The sequence below is a fragment of the Pecten maximus genome, chromosome 16, assembly GCF_902652985.1.
Source record: "Pecten maximus chromosome 16, xPecMax1.1, whole genome shotgun sequence".
Lineage (NCBI taxonomy): Eukaryota > Metazoa > Mollusca > Bivalvia > Pectinida > Pectinidae > Pecten > Pecten maximus.
In genome coordinates, this window is record NC_047030.1 from 4,304,607 (window position 1) to 4,323,272 (window position 18,666).

The 18,666-nt window shown below is 37.1% G+C and overlaps 1 protein-coding gene across 1 annotated transcript; it reads left to right on the forward strand.

Annotated features, from left to right (window-relative positions):
• Positions 1–2,438: 2,438 nt before the first annotated feature.
• LOC117345187 (endoglucanase 15-like) lies at positions 2,439–11,342 on the forward strand. The gene is made up of 11 exons (XM_033908193.1): positions 2,439–2,625; positions 3,338–3,653; positions 3,905–4,072; positions 4,327–4,514; positions 5,379–5,538; positions 5,805–5,916; positions 6,605–6,755; positions 7,185–7,329; positions 8,682–8,853; positions 10,304–10,488; positions 11,111–11,342. Exons 1-11 carry the CDS (start codon positions 2,446–2,448, stop codon positions 11,167–11,169), a joined length of 1,836 nt encoding a protein of 611 aa, XP_033764084.1. The 5' UTR covers positions 2,439–2,445; the 3' UTR covers positions 11,170–11,342.
• The last annotated feature ends 7,324 nt before the right edge of the window (positions 11,343–18,666 follow it).

Here is an 18,666-nt window from a genome sequence, read left to right on the forward strand (position 1 = left end):
GCCCTCTGTTAACGGCAATGAAATATAAAAAATCGACATAATTCCCGTCTTCAATGAGATATATAAGCTCGATATAATGTTTTTATGAAATATGAAAACTCGATACAATGCCCATCTTTTACAAAGTTTTATGAAATATGAAAACTCGACATAATGATCGCCTTTTGTAAATCATAAAATCTCGACACATTGCCCGTCTTTTAAAAAATATCAATTATAACATCTCGATATAATGCCCGAATTTTATAAAATATAAAAACTGGAAATAATGCCCGTCTTTAATGAAATATAAAAACAAACTTGATCTAATACCGGTATTTTATGAAATAACGTGCCCTTCTTTTATCAAGTCTAAAAGTTCGATATAATGCTAGGTTTTTATGAAATAAAAAAGCTCCATATAATGCCTGTCTCCTTTTTTCGAAACAAGTGAAATATATGTAATATTTAACCATTCAATAACCCCTATTTAGGAATGATAATCGTCTTCTGTCTCACAGACGACGCGCGTCCGTCTAAGTCATTCCTGGTCCCATTCTGAAAACGAGAACTGCTTAAGTGATCATGACCTAAGCTGTTAATAGGACGTTAACAAAATGAACCAAACCAAATTAAGTGATAAAGAATGAGTTTTATTTATTTTCTCTTGAAAATTGGTTATGTGATGGTACAGTCGACTGCTATTTTAATTGAATATGTCGACACCTGTCATTTCCTAATAGTAACATCCTGACGCTTCATTAACATAATTAACTATAACACAGTGCCAAATACGAGGATACAATTCTTTAAAATGGCGGCGGTCACTTTCATTATTTCATCGGTTAGCCATATTCAATCAATGCATGTATTATTATGGTTCATGTGATTGCTTAATGGACCAAACGCATGAAAGTCTTAACCCATGCCAAAGTGCTTTCACTTTTTCTTATCGGCCAACGAAGCATTGTGACGTTCTAGTACACTCTTCCGGATCACAGCCAGGAACTGTATCAGTACATTAACTGACAACTTATGAACGATGACAAATATCAAATTGGCGTTGTTCATTTTGTGTTTTCCTTAACTTGATTGTGTTGCTACCGTAGCTAATATCATAGTTACCAACTTGTTTTGTTCTAACAGCGTTTTTGGAATGTAAAAATAAGCATTGAACGTTATTTTTGATTGAGTATAGGGTAGAATGAACACATTTTAGGACGGGTATACGCTGTTTAAAACACATACTAATTTTTACCTCTTGAAATCTATAAGACATAATGGTAAGGCTGATCATATCTGCTAGTCGATGAATGTTTTCTGTCTCAAATGTGTTTTGATAAGCATATAATTGACACACTATTACACGAATCACGTGACCCGAATTTTTGATGATGAACAAATTAATCTAAATGGTACTGTTATATCCTCTGTGCACCTTGAGACCTAGACGTACTTGGAATGTGTGAGTTGGTACATTCCTGTGTAGGCGATCGGCACAGATAAAACGACCTAGATTTTCAACTTAGTACAATGTAACACAAGTATTCTATTAGATAAGGACGTCTACAATGTTGATATATATATGACTGTGAAGACCCTGTGATCATTGTGTGGCGGACTTCAATGACAGTACCATCTCTCATGTAAGTATACCCCCATGGTGGCTCTCCTTTAGAATCAGTGTCTTCAGAGTAAATGTTGCTAAGTATTATTTTACTGTTGGGACTAACGTCATGATTTTATATGTTTGTTTTTAAGTTTATTTAATGTATGTTTTTATAAAATATCTTAAAATAAGCATGTTGATTTAAACATGGTCTCTTAACTTTAAATCCGATTGAATTTATTACCATGTTTGCAATGTTATATTATTTATGCACACAAACATATGCTAGTGTATTCCTGCCACCACTTACTTTTCGCCGTGATGATATTCCCGCCAAAATGATCTATTTTTACACATTAAGCGATTATATCTTTGAATATGCCAACAATTCACATATCAACGCTCTGTAGAATCCTTTTATCATACAATGTATATTTTGCATTATTTCCCGTATTAAGTATTGACGGCAAAGTCATTTGTTTTATCTGAGTGTGATTCAATGAGTTCAAATAACAAAATATCCAAAGCGGATACATCATGACATGTATACAAGTCTTCTATGGGATTGGGAGTAGGATTCATTCAGGCATTGCATAAAGAAAAACAAATCTTATCCGATGATTTTAATGGTTATACACGTAGCAAGCAACAGAAAATGTTGACATGTCGTTATTCTACCTAAAAAATAGAGAATAACATCAGGTGTTCCTGAAGGAAAAACGTATTCTGCGATGACACAGCGAACCCGCGCATTTCAGGACAATTCCATCTAATAGCTTTATAATAACCTTGACCTTGTAATCGAGCAGGACTTTTTAACTAACACAGAGTTGTGACTTTTAAAATTTCAGTTGAAGATGCTGCGTTTGTTGATTTTCGCAGTAAGCGTGACCCTGGTATTTGGGGCCGCGACAAATGTACAGATCACCAATGAATGGCCAGGTGGCTTCCAGGGCACCTTCACCATCCATCCTGACAATGAACTGCACGGCTGGAAAGCACACCTTCAGTTCTCCAAACCAGTCGATAAAGTCGAGGTAAACAAACAATCGTCAAAATTGATATAAGACGTGTGGCAGTGTGGTGGTCTCTTAAATTACACTTGATTACCCGATTAGCACATGACATTACTCTCTGCTTACTTGCAATTGTTGATATTTGCCAGTTTATAAGCGTAGAAACGAAATACAATGTATTACGGCAGGCAATCTAGTCTCTCAGTCTGTAAAATACAACTTTACACCTACTTTTTAAAAGAATAATCTCGTTCAACATTCGTTCTAATAAGTGCACAAATTGAAAGTTATATCTAAAGAGGTGTTTGGGTCAACTCCATAAATTAGATCTCGTGAGATGCTTGGGTCAACTCCATAAATTAGATATCACGAGGTGTTTGGGTCAACTCTATAAATTAGATATCACGAGGTGTTTGGGTCAACTCCATAAATTAGATATCACGAGATGTTTGGGTCAACTCTATAAATTAGATTAGATTCGATTATTTTTCCACTGACGATACATGTCTGTATGAGGTGCCATATTTTACCACTAACGATACATGCTTGTTTAACGTCCCTTTTCCACTGACGTTGTTTTATTGCGTTCTACATTATGAACACTCTCGGTATGATTTGTTTGTCACTCTGTAGTTCATACTTTCACAACATCAAATCTAATGATCAAGAAAACTAAAATGAGCGCTATGTTTGATATCACAAAGTGAACTTATTCTAATTTATCGCACACCAGATCTGGAAGGCATCTGTCGTCGCCACGACCAATAATAACCAGGAGTACGTAGTACAAAACGTCCCTGGGGTTGGTGACATTGGCGGTGGGTCCAGCCTCGATGTTATATTTGTTGCGCGTGCCTCCGGAGACCATGCTGGCCCAGTCAGGGTTTTTGTAGAAGGAGTTGATGCAGGAGGAAGTACAGGCGGTGGTAGTACTGGTGGAGGTGGCAGCACTGGAGGAGGTGGCAGTACTGGTGGTGGTTCTTCCGGTGATGGCGGATCTACGGGAGGATCAGGTACTCCCATTTCCGGTGGATCATCATCACTTGGATGTAAGCATATTTTGATTATATTTATCAAATAAAATTTGGAATTGATCATATTTCTCCTGCTTCGCATTCGTATTATATTTTATCCAAACGCACGAAATATATTTCTTCTCACTTTATTAAGATTTCACGCCTTGTCAAGCTACACAGGCCTTTGGACTAATTTGGGAATGTAACGCATCAATGAGAAAGATTACAGACAACCTTTAGATTGTGCGTCGTGAAAAAAACCCGTCTAATAATTTGTATTGCAGCTTCGACAAAATATGACTATGGCAATGCCCTCGGACTGTCAATTCTGTTCTACGATGCTCAACGATCTGGTAGACTCCCTTCTAACAACCCTATCCCATGGCGATCTAACTCTGCTCTCGGAGACGGAAGTGACGTTGGAACAGACTTGACCGGGGGGTGGTATGACGGTAAGTGCTATTTTTTTTTTTTTTCATCTAACTATTTCTATTTTTATTAATAAATTTGATATATCTTTTTTTTAATAAAAAATAGTTCAAACATCTGTGCAATTGTTTATCAAAGGGAATCTTACATTACTCCAATAATACGATCAAATGGTATTTGATGGCATCTTTGTCAAAGAACCCATTTTCACTCCCCAAGCCATATTCCGATACCAAAGTCAATAATCATAAATTATATTTGTTTAACATGTCAACAGCGGGAGACCTTGTTAAATTCAACTTCCCAATGGCTTCTACTACCACAATCCTGGCATGGGGACTGATCAGATGGAAAGATGGCTACGAGGCGGCTGGTCAGTTGGAAATGATGTACGATTGTATAAAATGGCCACTCGATTACTTCTTGAAGTGCTGGAAACCAAGTCAGAATGTATACTACGCTCAGGTATGATTTAATTGAGACTACTGACGATACTTTATGGAAGTCAGAAACCCAGGGTTAGGGTTTAGTTAAGTATTGGTTGACGTCCTATCAACAAGTAAGTTCATTTAAGGACGCCCTCCACTGTGTGCAAGATGCATACGCGTGGTAAATTTGTGTGTATTTTGGGAGGCTGCTGTATCTTCATGTTAAGTATTCTTGTGATGGCGCGTACCAGATGCCGCCTTCATAGTGCTACCTCACTGAAGCATTGAAGATACCCAACAGGACACCCCATCCGGTCACATTATACTGACGAATCAGTCCTTCCATTAAAAACATACTGAGTGCTAAGCAGAAGTTACAACTACCATTTTTTAGATTTGGTATGTCCCGGCCAGGGGACAGAACACAAAACCTTCCTCACAGGGGCGAACGCTCAACTCAAGGCCGTGCTACAGTGTAAAGGGAGACATTAGGAAGTTGCTAAAAAGAAGCGAAAAGCTAAGATCCAAAATTTAGTCGCCTCTTACGGTTATGCAATGGGGGTAGCAGGTACAATTCATACGCCCTACCGGCAGGGCAGCATAAACTCAGGACACTTTTCAAGCAAGCAAAATACATCGTTATGTTTGTACGAAGTTTGTTTAAACAGACTTTAAAAAAACCTTCTGCATGAAACTATTTTAAAATTGTATTTGGGCAAAGGTAATATTGTGGACAGATATTTTACATTCAGTACTTAAAGATCTCAGATCAAGTGAAATAAGATTGTTCTATTTTTGTACCATGCGTGTCATTTTATACAGTTTTGTTATAAGCTGTCGGCGACGTAGAATCAAAGCAAAACAAAACAAAAACAAAAAATCTTCGATGTTTTTATCTTAGGTTGGCAACGGTGGAGCTGATCACGCAGTCTGGGGCCGACCAGAAGACATGCACATGGGTAGACCAGCCTACAAAGTGGATACTGGAAGACCCGGAAGTGACGTTGCAGGGGAAACAGCAGCTTCTCTTGCCGCTGGATCTATTGCTTTCAAAACCAGAGGTTAACCCCTTACCAGTATATTATGCTTACTGGTTAGATAGCTCAATTCTAATAATTGATAAATGTTGTTTAATTAAGTTTAAATGGTTAAACAATGAAAAGATAAAATCAAATCTAATATCTTAACAATTACATCATGAAATGGAATGTGGAGTGTGTATAATTGTTGTTAGGCCATACAGTTACATTACAATTAATCTTACTCTGAATAAGAAAGAAAGACTGTTGATTGATTCTTATAGATGCCGTATATTATAATGTTACAGATGCTGGCTATTCTACTAAGCTTTTGACAGCTGCCAAGAGCTTGTACGAGTTTGCGAAGAATCACAAAGGAATCTACTCACAAAGTGTACCAGACGCTCAGAGCTATTACGGGTACGTTACCATAAATAACCATTTCAAAGTGCCCAAAACAAAATCATCAATTGGACGGAGTAGTTAGATATTTCATTTTGTACCGCATTATTCTTCAAACAGGCTAAACAATGCTGATGAAAAGACTGGATGCGAAACATTGAGAGAGAAGAAACGCGATAAAATTTCTTTATTAGCTCCATATCAGGCATAAACGAACTCCGTTTATTATGCATGAAGACCCACATTATGTGCCTCACGAAGCACGAGTATGTTAGTCTATCTTACATGGACTCATTATATGTTAGATAAGACATAAAAGAATCACAACACAACTTTTCTTGAGCACAAAACAAGTTCGTATATTTACATGCAGACGTTTAAGAGTTTTCGCCTTAATATAGACTTTATTTCATTTAGGAATATTTAATTGCATAGATCTGAACGCAAGGGGAATCGGGCATTGTCTTAACAAATCCTCTCCTCATTATGATAACGGTGTATACACAGCATATTATAGATAGAAATATAATATATATATGATATAATTAAATATCGAATAATTATTTGCTATAGAAAGTTATTGCTTATCATAGATATAGGGTAATCTTTTTGAATGAATAAGCCGTTATATTGTACGATGTTAGCTAAGCTTGACGCAAAAAAGGATTTGACATCAATCAGATAATATCGTTTATGCACTTTTCAGATCTACGGGCTATAATGACGAACTGTGTGAGGGAGCTATGTGGTTATACAAGGCTACACAAGAAGGACACTACCTTGACGATGCCAAGGGCTTTTACGAGGCCGATACCAGCTGGGCCTTGTCCTGGGATGACAAGAAGGTCTCTTGCCAGGTAATTATAAAGGGTAACTTGCCTCAGAACTGATGATTAACTTTGTGACCTACTGTACATATTCTTCTTCTGCCAATAGCAAGATTATACAGGGAGGATACTTACGAGAAGCAAATTCTGTCAGTTATTTTCATCGTTAAAATGTTTGGAACTCCCTACATGGTCAAGTATTTTCAGTCATTAACCGTTATAACGCATCTTACTTTTCACGAGGACATACAATGTAGGTGTTAATCGCTAAAAGTAAGTTTTCTTCCTTGATATTGGTGTAGAATGTAAGCTGGAGCTTAACACAGAGTAATAGTACGAATTTATGGAACAGAAGCAAATAAGCATAAAGACCACTCAGTATAACTGGCTCAAAAGATATGGGAATTAAACATGTGTGTTATCTTTGTTGATAGTAGAATTATGAAATTCGTGTTTCAGCTGCTATTGTGGGAGGAGACACAGGACGCCAAGTACAAAGGAAACGTTCAGGACTTCGTCAACAGCTACAAACCAGGTGGCGGAATCACATACACACCATGTGGACTCGCCTGGAGAGATCAGTGGGGAAGTCTTAGATACGCTGGTGTGTATATTTCTCTTATGAAAAAAAATATGAAAAAAGTAGTTTCACATACAATTTATAGTCAGGCGAAGGTATTTCCATTCGATTTACTCTTATCAAAACTATTTAGAAAAAAAAGCTTCGCCTACAAATTGGGTTGAGTTATTTCCCTTTGTTAGTCCCCTTTCGTTGAAACCGGGGTGACTCTATTTTCTCTATGTCCGTCTTGTACGTACGTACGTAGCACGGATGTTTGTCAGCGCTCTGGCGGCCTGATTCCTTGAAGAATTTTGAAACAAAGAACACAGATACAAAGAACCGTAAAATCTATTCAGAATTGTCGGGTCAAAGTCAAAGTCATTATTACTATTGTTAGAAGATCCTTCGCTCTCGTTGCTCTTGAGAAATTGTGATCACACTTCACATAAGCGTGCCTTTTCGAATTATCGAGTCAAGTTCAAGGTCTTCGTTACTATTTTTATAAGATCCATTGTCAGCGCTTTAGCGGCTTCATTTCTCGAGGGATTTTGATCACACTTCATAAAAATACAAAGAATCGTAAAATCTCGTACAAGTTCATGTTTCGGTGTTGTCGTGTTAAGGTCAAGGTCAATGTTACTAATTTAAAAAGATCCGTCAGCGGTCTAGCGGCTTAAATGTTTCAGGGATTTGGATCAACCTTCACACAAAGACAATCTGAATTTGAAGGTTGTAGTTAAGATCAAGGCCACTTTCACTTTTGGTAACAAAACATCCTGACAAGTTGAAGCCAGTGAAGGATTGTTCTCAGGAAATTATAATCAGCTGACGATTGGTTTATTATCCCTTACTTCCTCTTCCGGCGAAATCGGGGGGACTATATGTTTCTTCTCCGTCCCTCTTGTGCGTATGCACGTACGTATCGACAAAGCTTGCCAGCGCTCTGGCGGCTTCATTCCTTGAAGGATTTTGATTAAACTTTACACCATAAAAAGGGACCCAGTAGCTTGTTAAATGTAAAACATAGAGAGTTCTCAAATAAATTGATAATGAACCATTTACCTTTGTTTTCACTCTTTGAATTACATATTTCCCTTCTATTTGTTGAAATAAAAGTCAGTGATATCAGAGAATAATCAAAATGTCTGCCGTAAATATGTTAAGTTTTACATATTATTTCCATATTTTCGATTGGTCGGTTTGGAAAATAAAATCATGAAAACTTTACCTATGATAGCAGAGAAAACTGCTGCCTGTTTCATTGTACCTGCTAAAAAAATATAAGTTTTTTTTCCACTCAATCCGCAGATACAACATTTACAACAAATAATAAAATCATCCAGATGTTCATATTCGGTATTTGATTCATTAACGAATATGTTTACTTTGTAAAGCTAACGCTGCCTTCGTGGCACTGATGGCGGCCGAAGATGGAGTGGGAGGAAATGACTATAAGACATTTGCGCTATCACAGATCAACTACATCCTCGGGGACAACAGACAACACATGAGTTTTGAAATCGGGTTCGGCAGCAACTATCCTAAACAACCTCACCACAGAGGAAGGTAAACATCCAATACTGTATTCTCTACTTTATGTTACGTATTGTGTACGAGAAAAGCATCGTTAATCTCGCTTGCTAACAGGCAATTGCAACTCGGCCAGAGAGAAAGTTTCATCAGCATTTCGTCACCTACATAGTCTTGCTCCAATGAAGCCTATCATCTGTCTACAACAAACACCAAATGGTAGCAAATGTGGAAAAGGATTAATGAAAAATACACTGTCAATGCCTGGGGGCTCGAATAAGCTACCTCTTGATCGCTAGGAACACGTACGTTGCCGTCAGGCTAGAGGAATTCCAACTAGCCTCCGATAGTAATACGATATCTAAAGGAAATACCGACTAGCCTGCGGCGGTTAGACGATTTACAGGATCGGGCAGGATCGGGCAGAGACGGACAGAATCGGGCAGGATCGGGCAGGATCGGGCAGAAACGGGCAGAATCGGGCAGGATCGGAGTAGAATCGGACCGTTTATGCTATGCCAGTGCATTTATTTTGATTTTAAACGAGCATATTTTAAACGTTATGGCGTAATTTATAAACAAAATTATATAAATTATTGAGTATTTTCCAAATAAACGTACTGCGCGCACCGGACCAAAAGACGATTTAAAGGATCGGGCAGAATCGGGCGGCTCACTGACAAGATCGGACCTTTCAATTATTAGTGATGCCTTTAGTTTTATTTTAAGCGAGCCTATTTGGAACATAATCGCCTAATTATAACAAAATTATATGAATTATTGATATTTTTCACATAAATGCACTGCGCGCACTGGACAAAAAGACGATTTACAGGATCGGGCGGAGTCGGGCAGCTCACAGACAAGATCGGATCTTTAAATTATTAGCGATGTATTTAGTTTGATTTTAAACTGGCATATTTAAAACATTATTACATAATTATAACAAAATAATATGAATTATTGAGTATTTTACACATAAACGTACTACGCGCACTGGACCAAAAGACGATTTTAAGGATCGGGCTGAATCGGGCGGCTCACAGACACGATCGGGTCTTTAACTGTGATTATGCTTATATTTTGTTACTAAATAGTCAAACTGAAAAAAATATGAACTAATTCCAACAAAGTTATACCAAATACTGACACATTTTCACATAATTGTACTTGGTCACGCTGGACGATTTACAGGATCGAGCAGAATCCGACGGCTTACCGATGCATTGAAATTAAAAATACTCCAAAATTACAATCCAATCATCATTTACTAATTTTCTCTGTTCATGTTTTCAGTAATCAATCATCCTGCGGTAGTAATACGATCTATTTTCAGAGAGTTAATGACGTAGACACTATGCGATAAGTATTTCGGGTTCGCCGAACAATCGTTGCGATTAAATGCAATTTTGTGCTAAATTTGTGTGCGCCAAAACTACGTTTACAGTATACATAGTTAACATATGTCTGATGTCGTTTTCTACAGTTCATGCCCCGGCGCTGGATGCGGATGGAATGACTACAACAGCGGTGGTGCCAATCCACATGTCCTAAAGGGAGCGTTGGTCGGTGGGCCTGACCAAGGAGACAATTACGCCGACAAAAGGTCTGACTACACCAAGAACGAAGTCACGTGTGACTACAATGCTGGATTCCAATCGGCACTCGCAGGTATATTTCTTTTTTCATCTTTTGGAATATATTCTCGTTAATCATTTTTCATTTCTTTTTCAATACTTTCAATATTTTCTAATTTACCAGAATTGAAAAATACTTTTGTTATCAATATAAAATGAATAAAATCTGCATATTTTATCAATCAGCGCATGCTCACTGTTTAGTGATGAATGTTAATCACTGTCTTGAGGTGTCATCTGTAATTAGATAAATGAGGATAATTTGATCAAAAGTCTAACTGATGGTAGATACGGGTTTTATTAATATATTTCTGTATGTATATGCAAAGAAGTAAATATGAGATATTTAATAAATATTGTACTTATGCTGATTACCCAAATACGTTAATCGAAGTGTATCTTTATGGAAGTAAATGGTAATGTAATGCATTACCTATTAACATGTAAGGTTATATCGAGGTGTATCTATATAGAGATAAATGTGGAATATTATACTGATAGTGTATGATAAGGTTAATGATGATGTATACATTTCGGTCGTAATATCGAGTGTACCTCTATAAATATAAACGTGGTAAAATTCATTGATGTTACACTTGAAGTGATTACATATCAACACGTCTTATCTAAATCTGCCTTTTTCCTTTCCTCAACAGGTCTATCGTCATTTGCCAAACGTGGAGAACTCCCAGGCTCTCCTGCCGCTAAATGTTAAAGTTGTAAATAGTGTGATCAATACAATATCTTGTTTTTTTTAATAGTGTTGTCATGTCTTAACATGTATACTTCAAAATAGTGCACTGTGCACCGATAATGTGCCAGAAATGAAAAATAAAAAGTCATTTTAAAATGTGTTCCCAATACTTATTGGTTAACATCTTTACGTATGTACTTCAGTGTCAGTATTTATGTCATTTGACTTCAGTGATATGCCGTAAATCATTGTACAAAAGACACACAAGAGAGCAGGACCATTTTAAACAAAGTTGGACTTACAGAAGAGCCAAAATATGAATTGCACAACAAAATACAGATTGTTCGTCTTTCTAGGATTCGTCGTAATATTAAGGGTCTCACGTCAGTTGGTAACTGCAATATGGCTTCGAAAACTGACAGGACTTGATGGACAACGCCAAGTGTGTTAACATGTTTGTAGAAATATGCCAACATTATAGATTAAAAAGAATCATTAATTTTTATTTGATCTGCGTATCAATGTTTACGGGACAATGCACATCATTGTCTTAAGTCGGATAGGTACTGGTGAAACTGCCAGCAATAATGAACTGGTGCTTTTAACACGTTATAGACCAGGTGATCAGTCAATGATTAAGGCGGAGAGATGTTTTATCACACCGGGGGATTATAAGTTATTTTTCTTTTGAACGACTGGACGGCATTACATAGAATAATATACAACTAAATCAGAAATGTAAATGACGTCTTTAGAAAAAAGGGTTTACTATTTTCTCGTTCTTCATAAAATTGATTAACAACCAAAACAGTTAGAGTAGTCATGGAAATTGTGCATTATTAAGACTAAGGACCCAACCGGACGTTTGTTATTGTGTGGCATTATAATCATCGTCATAGCATGGGCGGAAATCAATGCAACCCACACGACAGAACATAAGGCATTGTCAAATACACAAATGTCAATTTTATGACTCGTGCCCTGACTGGGCACCCAATCGCCTTTCAATGGCGCATTGATGGTCGGCCTGATTCTCTCACATGATCATATCGACACGTCGTCTATTGGATGATATGAATACCTGGATCGCAATGTATTTACAAACATGGATGCGAATTGTACACATATAATGAATATTCATCACAGTACAACTACGACAGGAAATGCAAATCTTTTCCTTCGAATCACCAATACATTATGTATATGTTAACACAAATGACGAAGGAAGGCAACTTTATGACTCGTGCTCTTACTGGGACTCGAACGCACGATCTACGGAAACCAATCGCCGAGTCAGAAATACCATCAGCTTATACCACTGAGCAACATCGGCGTTCTGAAAAAAGAACGTTTCAATGGCGCAGTGATGGTCGGCCGAATATATGAATATAAGTATTCCTCAAAGTACAACAACGTTAGGAATTTCAAGTCTTTGCCTTCGGATCACCAACACATAGGACATACGATACATTGTGCTAATAATTAGATACAGATGACTCGAACACACGATCTATGGCACCAGATCGAATCGTACAGATATTATAAATATTCATCATAGTACAACTACTACAGGAATTTCAAAAATATACATTTGGTCTAGTAAGTAATAACGACAGTATAAATTGCCATATCTCTTTCTTCTCCCAGGCCGTGTTGCTGACCCCATTCAATTAACAGTAAATTGTTACTTTCCAACTCCTATCATACAATGTATGATTTTATGTATAAAATGATCCGATCCTTCCTTACCCATCGGCTCCCCTCTCTCTTACCTCCTCTCCTACCACACCTCGACCTTTCCCCTGTTTCCTAATTGAACACAAATCATACTATAATAGCATACTCCTTCAATTGATGATCTATTTGAAAGATATATCGACTAATAATACATTATGTATGTGTATGAATTAATTAAATGAGTATGTATGTATGTGCGTGTGTGCGTACGTGCGTACGTATTACGTGTATGTATTTATGTATGTATGAATTGAATTGAATTGAATTGAATATATTTATTTCCTCCAACAAGTGAAGATTATGAAAAATAATACAATATTGAAATATATATGACATTTACGTGTCTTTGATTGATATATTATTGATATTTACATTACAATTTTTTTTCCCTTTAATTCATTACATTTCTCGTCACGTTCAAATGTTATTATCTATTAATTGAACTATTGCTTGACTTTATATATATATATATATTCACACAGTTCCAATATAGATACACCACTACAGTCGGTGTAACCAATACGTTAATGCTGGTTTCATTTTGTAAAACGTTTTCCACTCCGATTTGCACCAGCGTATTTCTGTACGTCGTTGCGAACATTCCTTAGATAGCCGCATCGTTAAACCGGTATGTTCTGCGGTTCAGCGTTAAGATATGGATGTCATCTGTAGTTGCTGCAGAACCCCCATACCAGTTGTTGACAATTTATTTCATTAATAGTCCAGCACACATAGACAAAGCCGTTTCTCCAAAAACATTACGTTACATAAAAGTACGTGCCTTGTGCTGAGACAAGTATTTAAGTATCGTGGCCAAAACAAGTTGATTACCTGGCCCCCAAACATTACCGCCCTCTCGCCAAAGGAGCACGCGCTGGACGTGTTTCTTCGACTCATTCGAACGCACCGAATTCACCAGAGTTTCTGCCCGCTTTGAACTAGTCGCTTCTGTAAATGGCAGAATATAGAAATGTCACTTAGTAACCGTTTTGTTTATATGTACAGAATTCGAGCAGCAACAATAGCAACCTGACCTGGCTCTCTTTCGCTTTATTTGATAAATGATCCAATAGAATTGATAATGGTGTATATACAAGCTAGTATTGTAACCCGTGTTATTGTCAGTATATTACAAAAGCCTACGCTTGATGATCATATACATATCATACTGATCATTGACGCGCACGATTTACTAGGTTATTGGGTTTTTACGTATATAGCTTCATTAAAAAATATAAAAAACCACACCTATATCACTGAATAAATATGCTTATTCATAATGTCACATAAGCGGCATTATCTGCAGTTTTCATCAACATATTATGTTCTTTTATGTATAGCTATATATATACATATTCGTTTACCTGTATACAGGATTGCAATGAAATATTAATACTTAGTGAAGCTGATCAACCGTCAACTATTTTATCAAAACATTGCGTTATACGTGTATAACAAAGCAGGTAAGCAGCAAATGACGCTAAAACAGAATTTACCCGTGACGGAGCTTGGAAATAATTTGCTTGCCGTATCTCCCAACATATCGTAAAAGCCGAGTAATTGTGGGGTGTCTTGCTGGGTCGGGGTTGTTTTTCCAATGTCTTCTGTTCAGGGGACATTTGAGAGCCCTAGAATAAGACCCACTGTATCTCACTGCATGGTTATCGTAGAAGGGACCCTGATGAATTAAGGTCTTCTATAAGGGGGCATTAAAGAAACTCAAATAGTCCCCATTTCAACACATGGCATCTTAAACCTGTCCTTCCTTTCATCACTGGTTTGACTTTGTGGGCTTTGTTTCCCCCTATATATGTCTCCTTGACATAAGTCCTCATATGAACGTGGCTAAATCGAAGAGTTCCATCTTTGTTTGTTTGTTTTTGTTTAACGTCCTATTAACAGCCAGGGCCAGTTAAGGACGTGCCAGGTTTTGAAGGTGAAGAGGAAAGCGGAGTACCCGGAGAAAAACCACCGGCCTACGGTCAGTACCCCACGTAGGTTTCGAACTCGCAACCCAGAGGTGGAGGGCTAGTGTTAAGTGTCGGGAGACCTTAATCACTCGGCCACCGCGGCGCCGGCTGAATCGAGGAGTTCCAACATTTCAAAGCAAACAAATAAAACTGAAATTGATCAGCCGAGTATAAATCCTCTATCTGTTTTGTCAACGAATCTCCATTGTTGAATAATCTAATTTCTGTATTTCCATATATTATACATTTAGATTCTTATCAACGCATGATTCATTATACCATAGTTCATGATTCCGTTGAGGTAATTTTCTATGGCCTGCCAACACAATTTTTAAATTCATTTAACTTTTTTGTAAAATATGAGATAAATTTTTAATTCCAATTACATGATAATACATTGATTGTACCTAGACAGTCATGACAGGTGATGTTGATGAAACAAAACAGCCACGGGAGCCATACTCACAAATACAGTCGGAAAATGTCAATGTCAACCCTCTCTTGACTTTGCTCTCTCTCTATAAATACAAGAGAGAGAGAGTTCGTTTTGGGAAACATATGCATTTAGTGTACCATTTCACGTGAATGATAACCCTCAGGAGGGCGCATTGCAACCTTTATAGCAAACAAACAATCGTTAATATTTTATTTGTTAGCTCCCTTTCATGCATGTTAGATTCTTAATATGGAATCCAATATGGGATAATTAGTCTCTAGGTGATATGTTTATGAAACTTTGATAAATATGTGATGTCGTTAGCTAAACCACCTTTTCACTCAGACCTTGTTTATTCAGTTTTCCTTGCTAGCCAAGAGAAGGCCGGTTTGGGTGATTAAAACACAAGTTATTGCTTATTAAAGCTCAAGAAAATAAGGAAACACGCTACAAAATAACACTTGTAAATTTAATATCATCTCAATAAATGAAGCTCTTCCTCTCATAATGTGTATAACACTATAAATTACCTGAAAGTGTTGTTGACAAGTGGTTTTAAAAATACGAACATTGACACGGAAGGCTTTCATCATTTATTGAATACGATGTTATTGTAACTTTAAAGGGAGAATTACCAATGGTTTTCAAACCATTGTTATTTTGTTTTTCCTTTTGAATGTTTTTACCTTTATTGTATTGTTTATTGTAATATTGGCAGATTTCTTTCCGCAGTGAGTGTTTACAAACGTCATTCGCCAGTATCATATCAAAATCAAATCATTTTTACTCAGAATACTGCCGCCCTTAAATGGCCTTAGCTGTTGATACGATATTAAACAATACAAAACCAAGCCCACACAGGGGAGACAATCCTAAAATGAACTAAGATGCCAGACCCACACAGGGGAGGCCGTCCTTTAATGACCTTAAATGAACTACTGTGGTGACCAACGAACCACTACGCATATCAAAACGAATCAAACTCGTCTGACATATGGTACGAGCAAAGCATACAACGGTCAAACTAAACTGAGCATTATCGTCATATCATCAGCATTTAAAGTAGACTTTATCAACAGACATTGAATGCACTTCAGCTTGACGTAGATTTATAGTCGCAACATCAGCTGCGCACTACTGAGATGTGCCAAAGTGATTAATTATATATGTATTACCATTACACTTCAGGACAGAACGCAACTTCTGCGATCCTGAATATTAGTATGATAAAAATACGGATACTATAGAAAACTCTAGACTAAATACAAAGTCATTGAATAAAAGTATTATTTATAGATGTATTTCCAATGCCGGTCAGCGTGAACGAATTGAAACATTCACCACTACCCTTCGTAACATACCTATATCCATAAAAAATCCCAAATTTATTCCAGTGCTTTCAATCACCATTGCTGACTCAGTAAACGTGTATTGTGTTGAATGACGTCAACCAATAAAGAAATAAGATATTGAACATTGACGAGTATGATCTTGACGATATAACTTAACTATAGAAAAGTGGTCTCTAGATCCACACAGAAACCGCCCCACAGAACCCAGAAGGAGAGTTAATAAAAAAATACAATCATACGTGCTTCAATTACATGTACATGATAAAATAATGTTTCAAGTGTAATGCAATCATATTAATCTTACAAATCAACTTACAGTTATCAACTGCGCCTGTTGACTGTGGCATCAGATCACATTAAGTGTTACTAAAATTCAGTGTACATATAAGGCATAATATGGTATCGTCTATTGAACGATACTGTGTATGTACCAAGGATGATAGGACAACTCGTTTTAAAAGGATGATTTTGTTATCATTATTTTGAAAGCATCAAGTTACAAGAATGAATCAAATAAATGCACACCAGATTGTAAGATGTTATGCGCTAATAATCTTAACTTATTAATAAATCTATTTTTGATAGCATGTATAGTATTTCAAATTGTTGTTTTTTTCTTTTTTCTGTTTCAAAAATGCATCATCCTTTTTTCCTTAATAAGCTTGACTGTCGATGTCATTTTAGATACATAATATAATACTCTGGCTGTCGATGTCAACTCTGAAAAAGCAACCCTCATATGATCCTGACTGCTGGTGTCTCCTTGACACCCGTCCTCATATGACCTTGACTGTTGGTGTCTCCATGACACCCGTCATCTTATGACCCTGACAGATGGTATCTCCATGACACCCGTCCTCTAATGACTCTGACTGTTGGTGTCTCCATGAGATCCGTCCTCTTATGACTCTGACTGTTGGTGTCTCCATGACATCCGTCCTCTTATGACCCTGACTGTTGGTGTCTCCATGACACCCGTCCTCTAATTACCCTGACTGTTGGTGTCTCCATGACACCCGTCCTCTAATGACCCTGACTGTTGGTGTCTCCATGACACCCGTCCTCATATTACCCAGGTAATTAGTGTCAACTTAGAACACCATCATATCCTGTCGTCAAAAGGTTAGGTTGTTATTCACGAGTTATTGACGGACCTATCCAGGCACTGTATTGTATGTTACACTACGACAGCCGCACCAACTACGACGCCAGTCTACTACGGAAAGGCCGGTGTTGGTCACATTAAAACAGGGATTTCCTAATTATGGCAATATTTTATACAGTGTTAATGATTCTGCAATACAGATTACTTTTTCTGAAATTCAGTGACGGTAAGTAAATTTTGTTTATAAAACACAACATAATATCTATGGGGAATAGCGTTTCTTCTCGTTGTTCTTGTTCATGTATTGAATGCCAGGAATGATTTACTACTTTCTACGGAATATGTTTATTGATTAACTGCAAGCTAACTTCACAAAATGACAATTATATCGGTGCTTTATTTGGTACCCTCTTTCAAGCTAATTTTTCTGATATAAATTGTTGGATTGAAACCATAGACTCTAATTATTGTGTGTTATATACTTTGTTGGTCTTGACTTTTATAACGTGAAACGCTGCTATTTGATTACGAGTTTCATTTACAATGTATACGTGTTGATGAAGTATCGTTTTTGATATATTCTTGGAAAGTCTGTATGTAAGTCATCGACATGACCATATTTAGGACGTAGTGTTGGAGTGTCATCAACATGACTATAATTAGGACGTAGTGTTTGAGTGTCATTGACATGGCTATATTTAGGATGTAGTGTTGGAGTGCCATTGACATGACTATATTTAGGACGTAGTGTTGGAGTGTCATTACCATGACTATATTTAGGACGTAGTGTTGGAGTGTCATCGACATGACCATATTTAGGACGTAGTGTTTGAGTGTCATTGACATGACTATATTTAGGACGTAGTGTTGGAGTGTCATTGACATTACTATATTTAGGACGTAGTGTTGGAGTGTCAT

What these genes read in the sequence shown, in the direction of transcription:
- LOC117345187 (XM_033908193.1), top strand. Translation starts at nt 2,446, where the DNA reads ATGCTGCGTTTGTTGATTTTCGCAGTAAGCGTGACCCTGGTATTTGGG. An exon ending in ACAAGAAGGTCTCTTGCCAG is followed by an intron (nt 6,756 to 7,184) that starts GTAATTATAAAG and finishes TTCGTGTTTCAG; the next exon opens with CTGCTATTGTGGGAGGAGAC. An exon ending in ATTCCAATCGGCACTCGCAG is followed by an intron (nt 10,489 to 11,110) that starts GTATATTTCTTT and finishes TTTCCTCAACAG; the next exon opens with GTCTATCGTCATTTGCCAAA.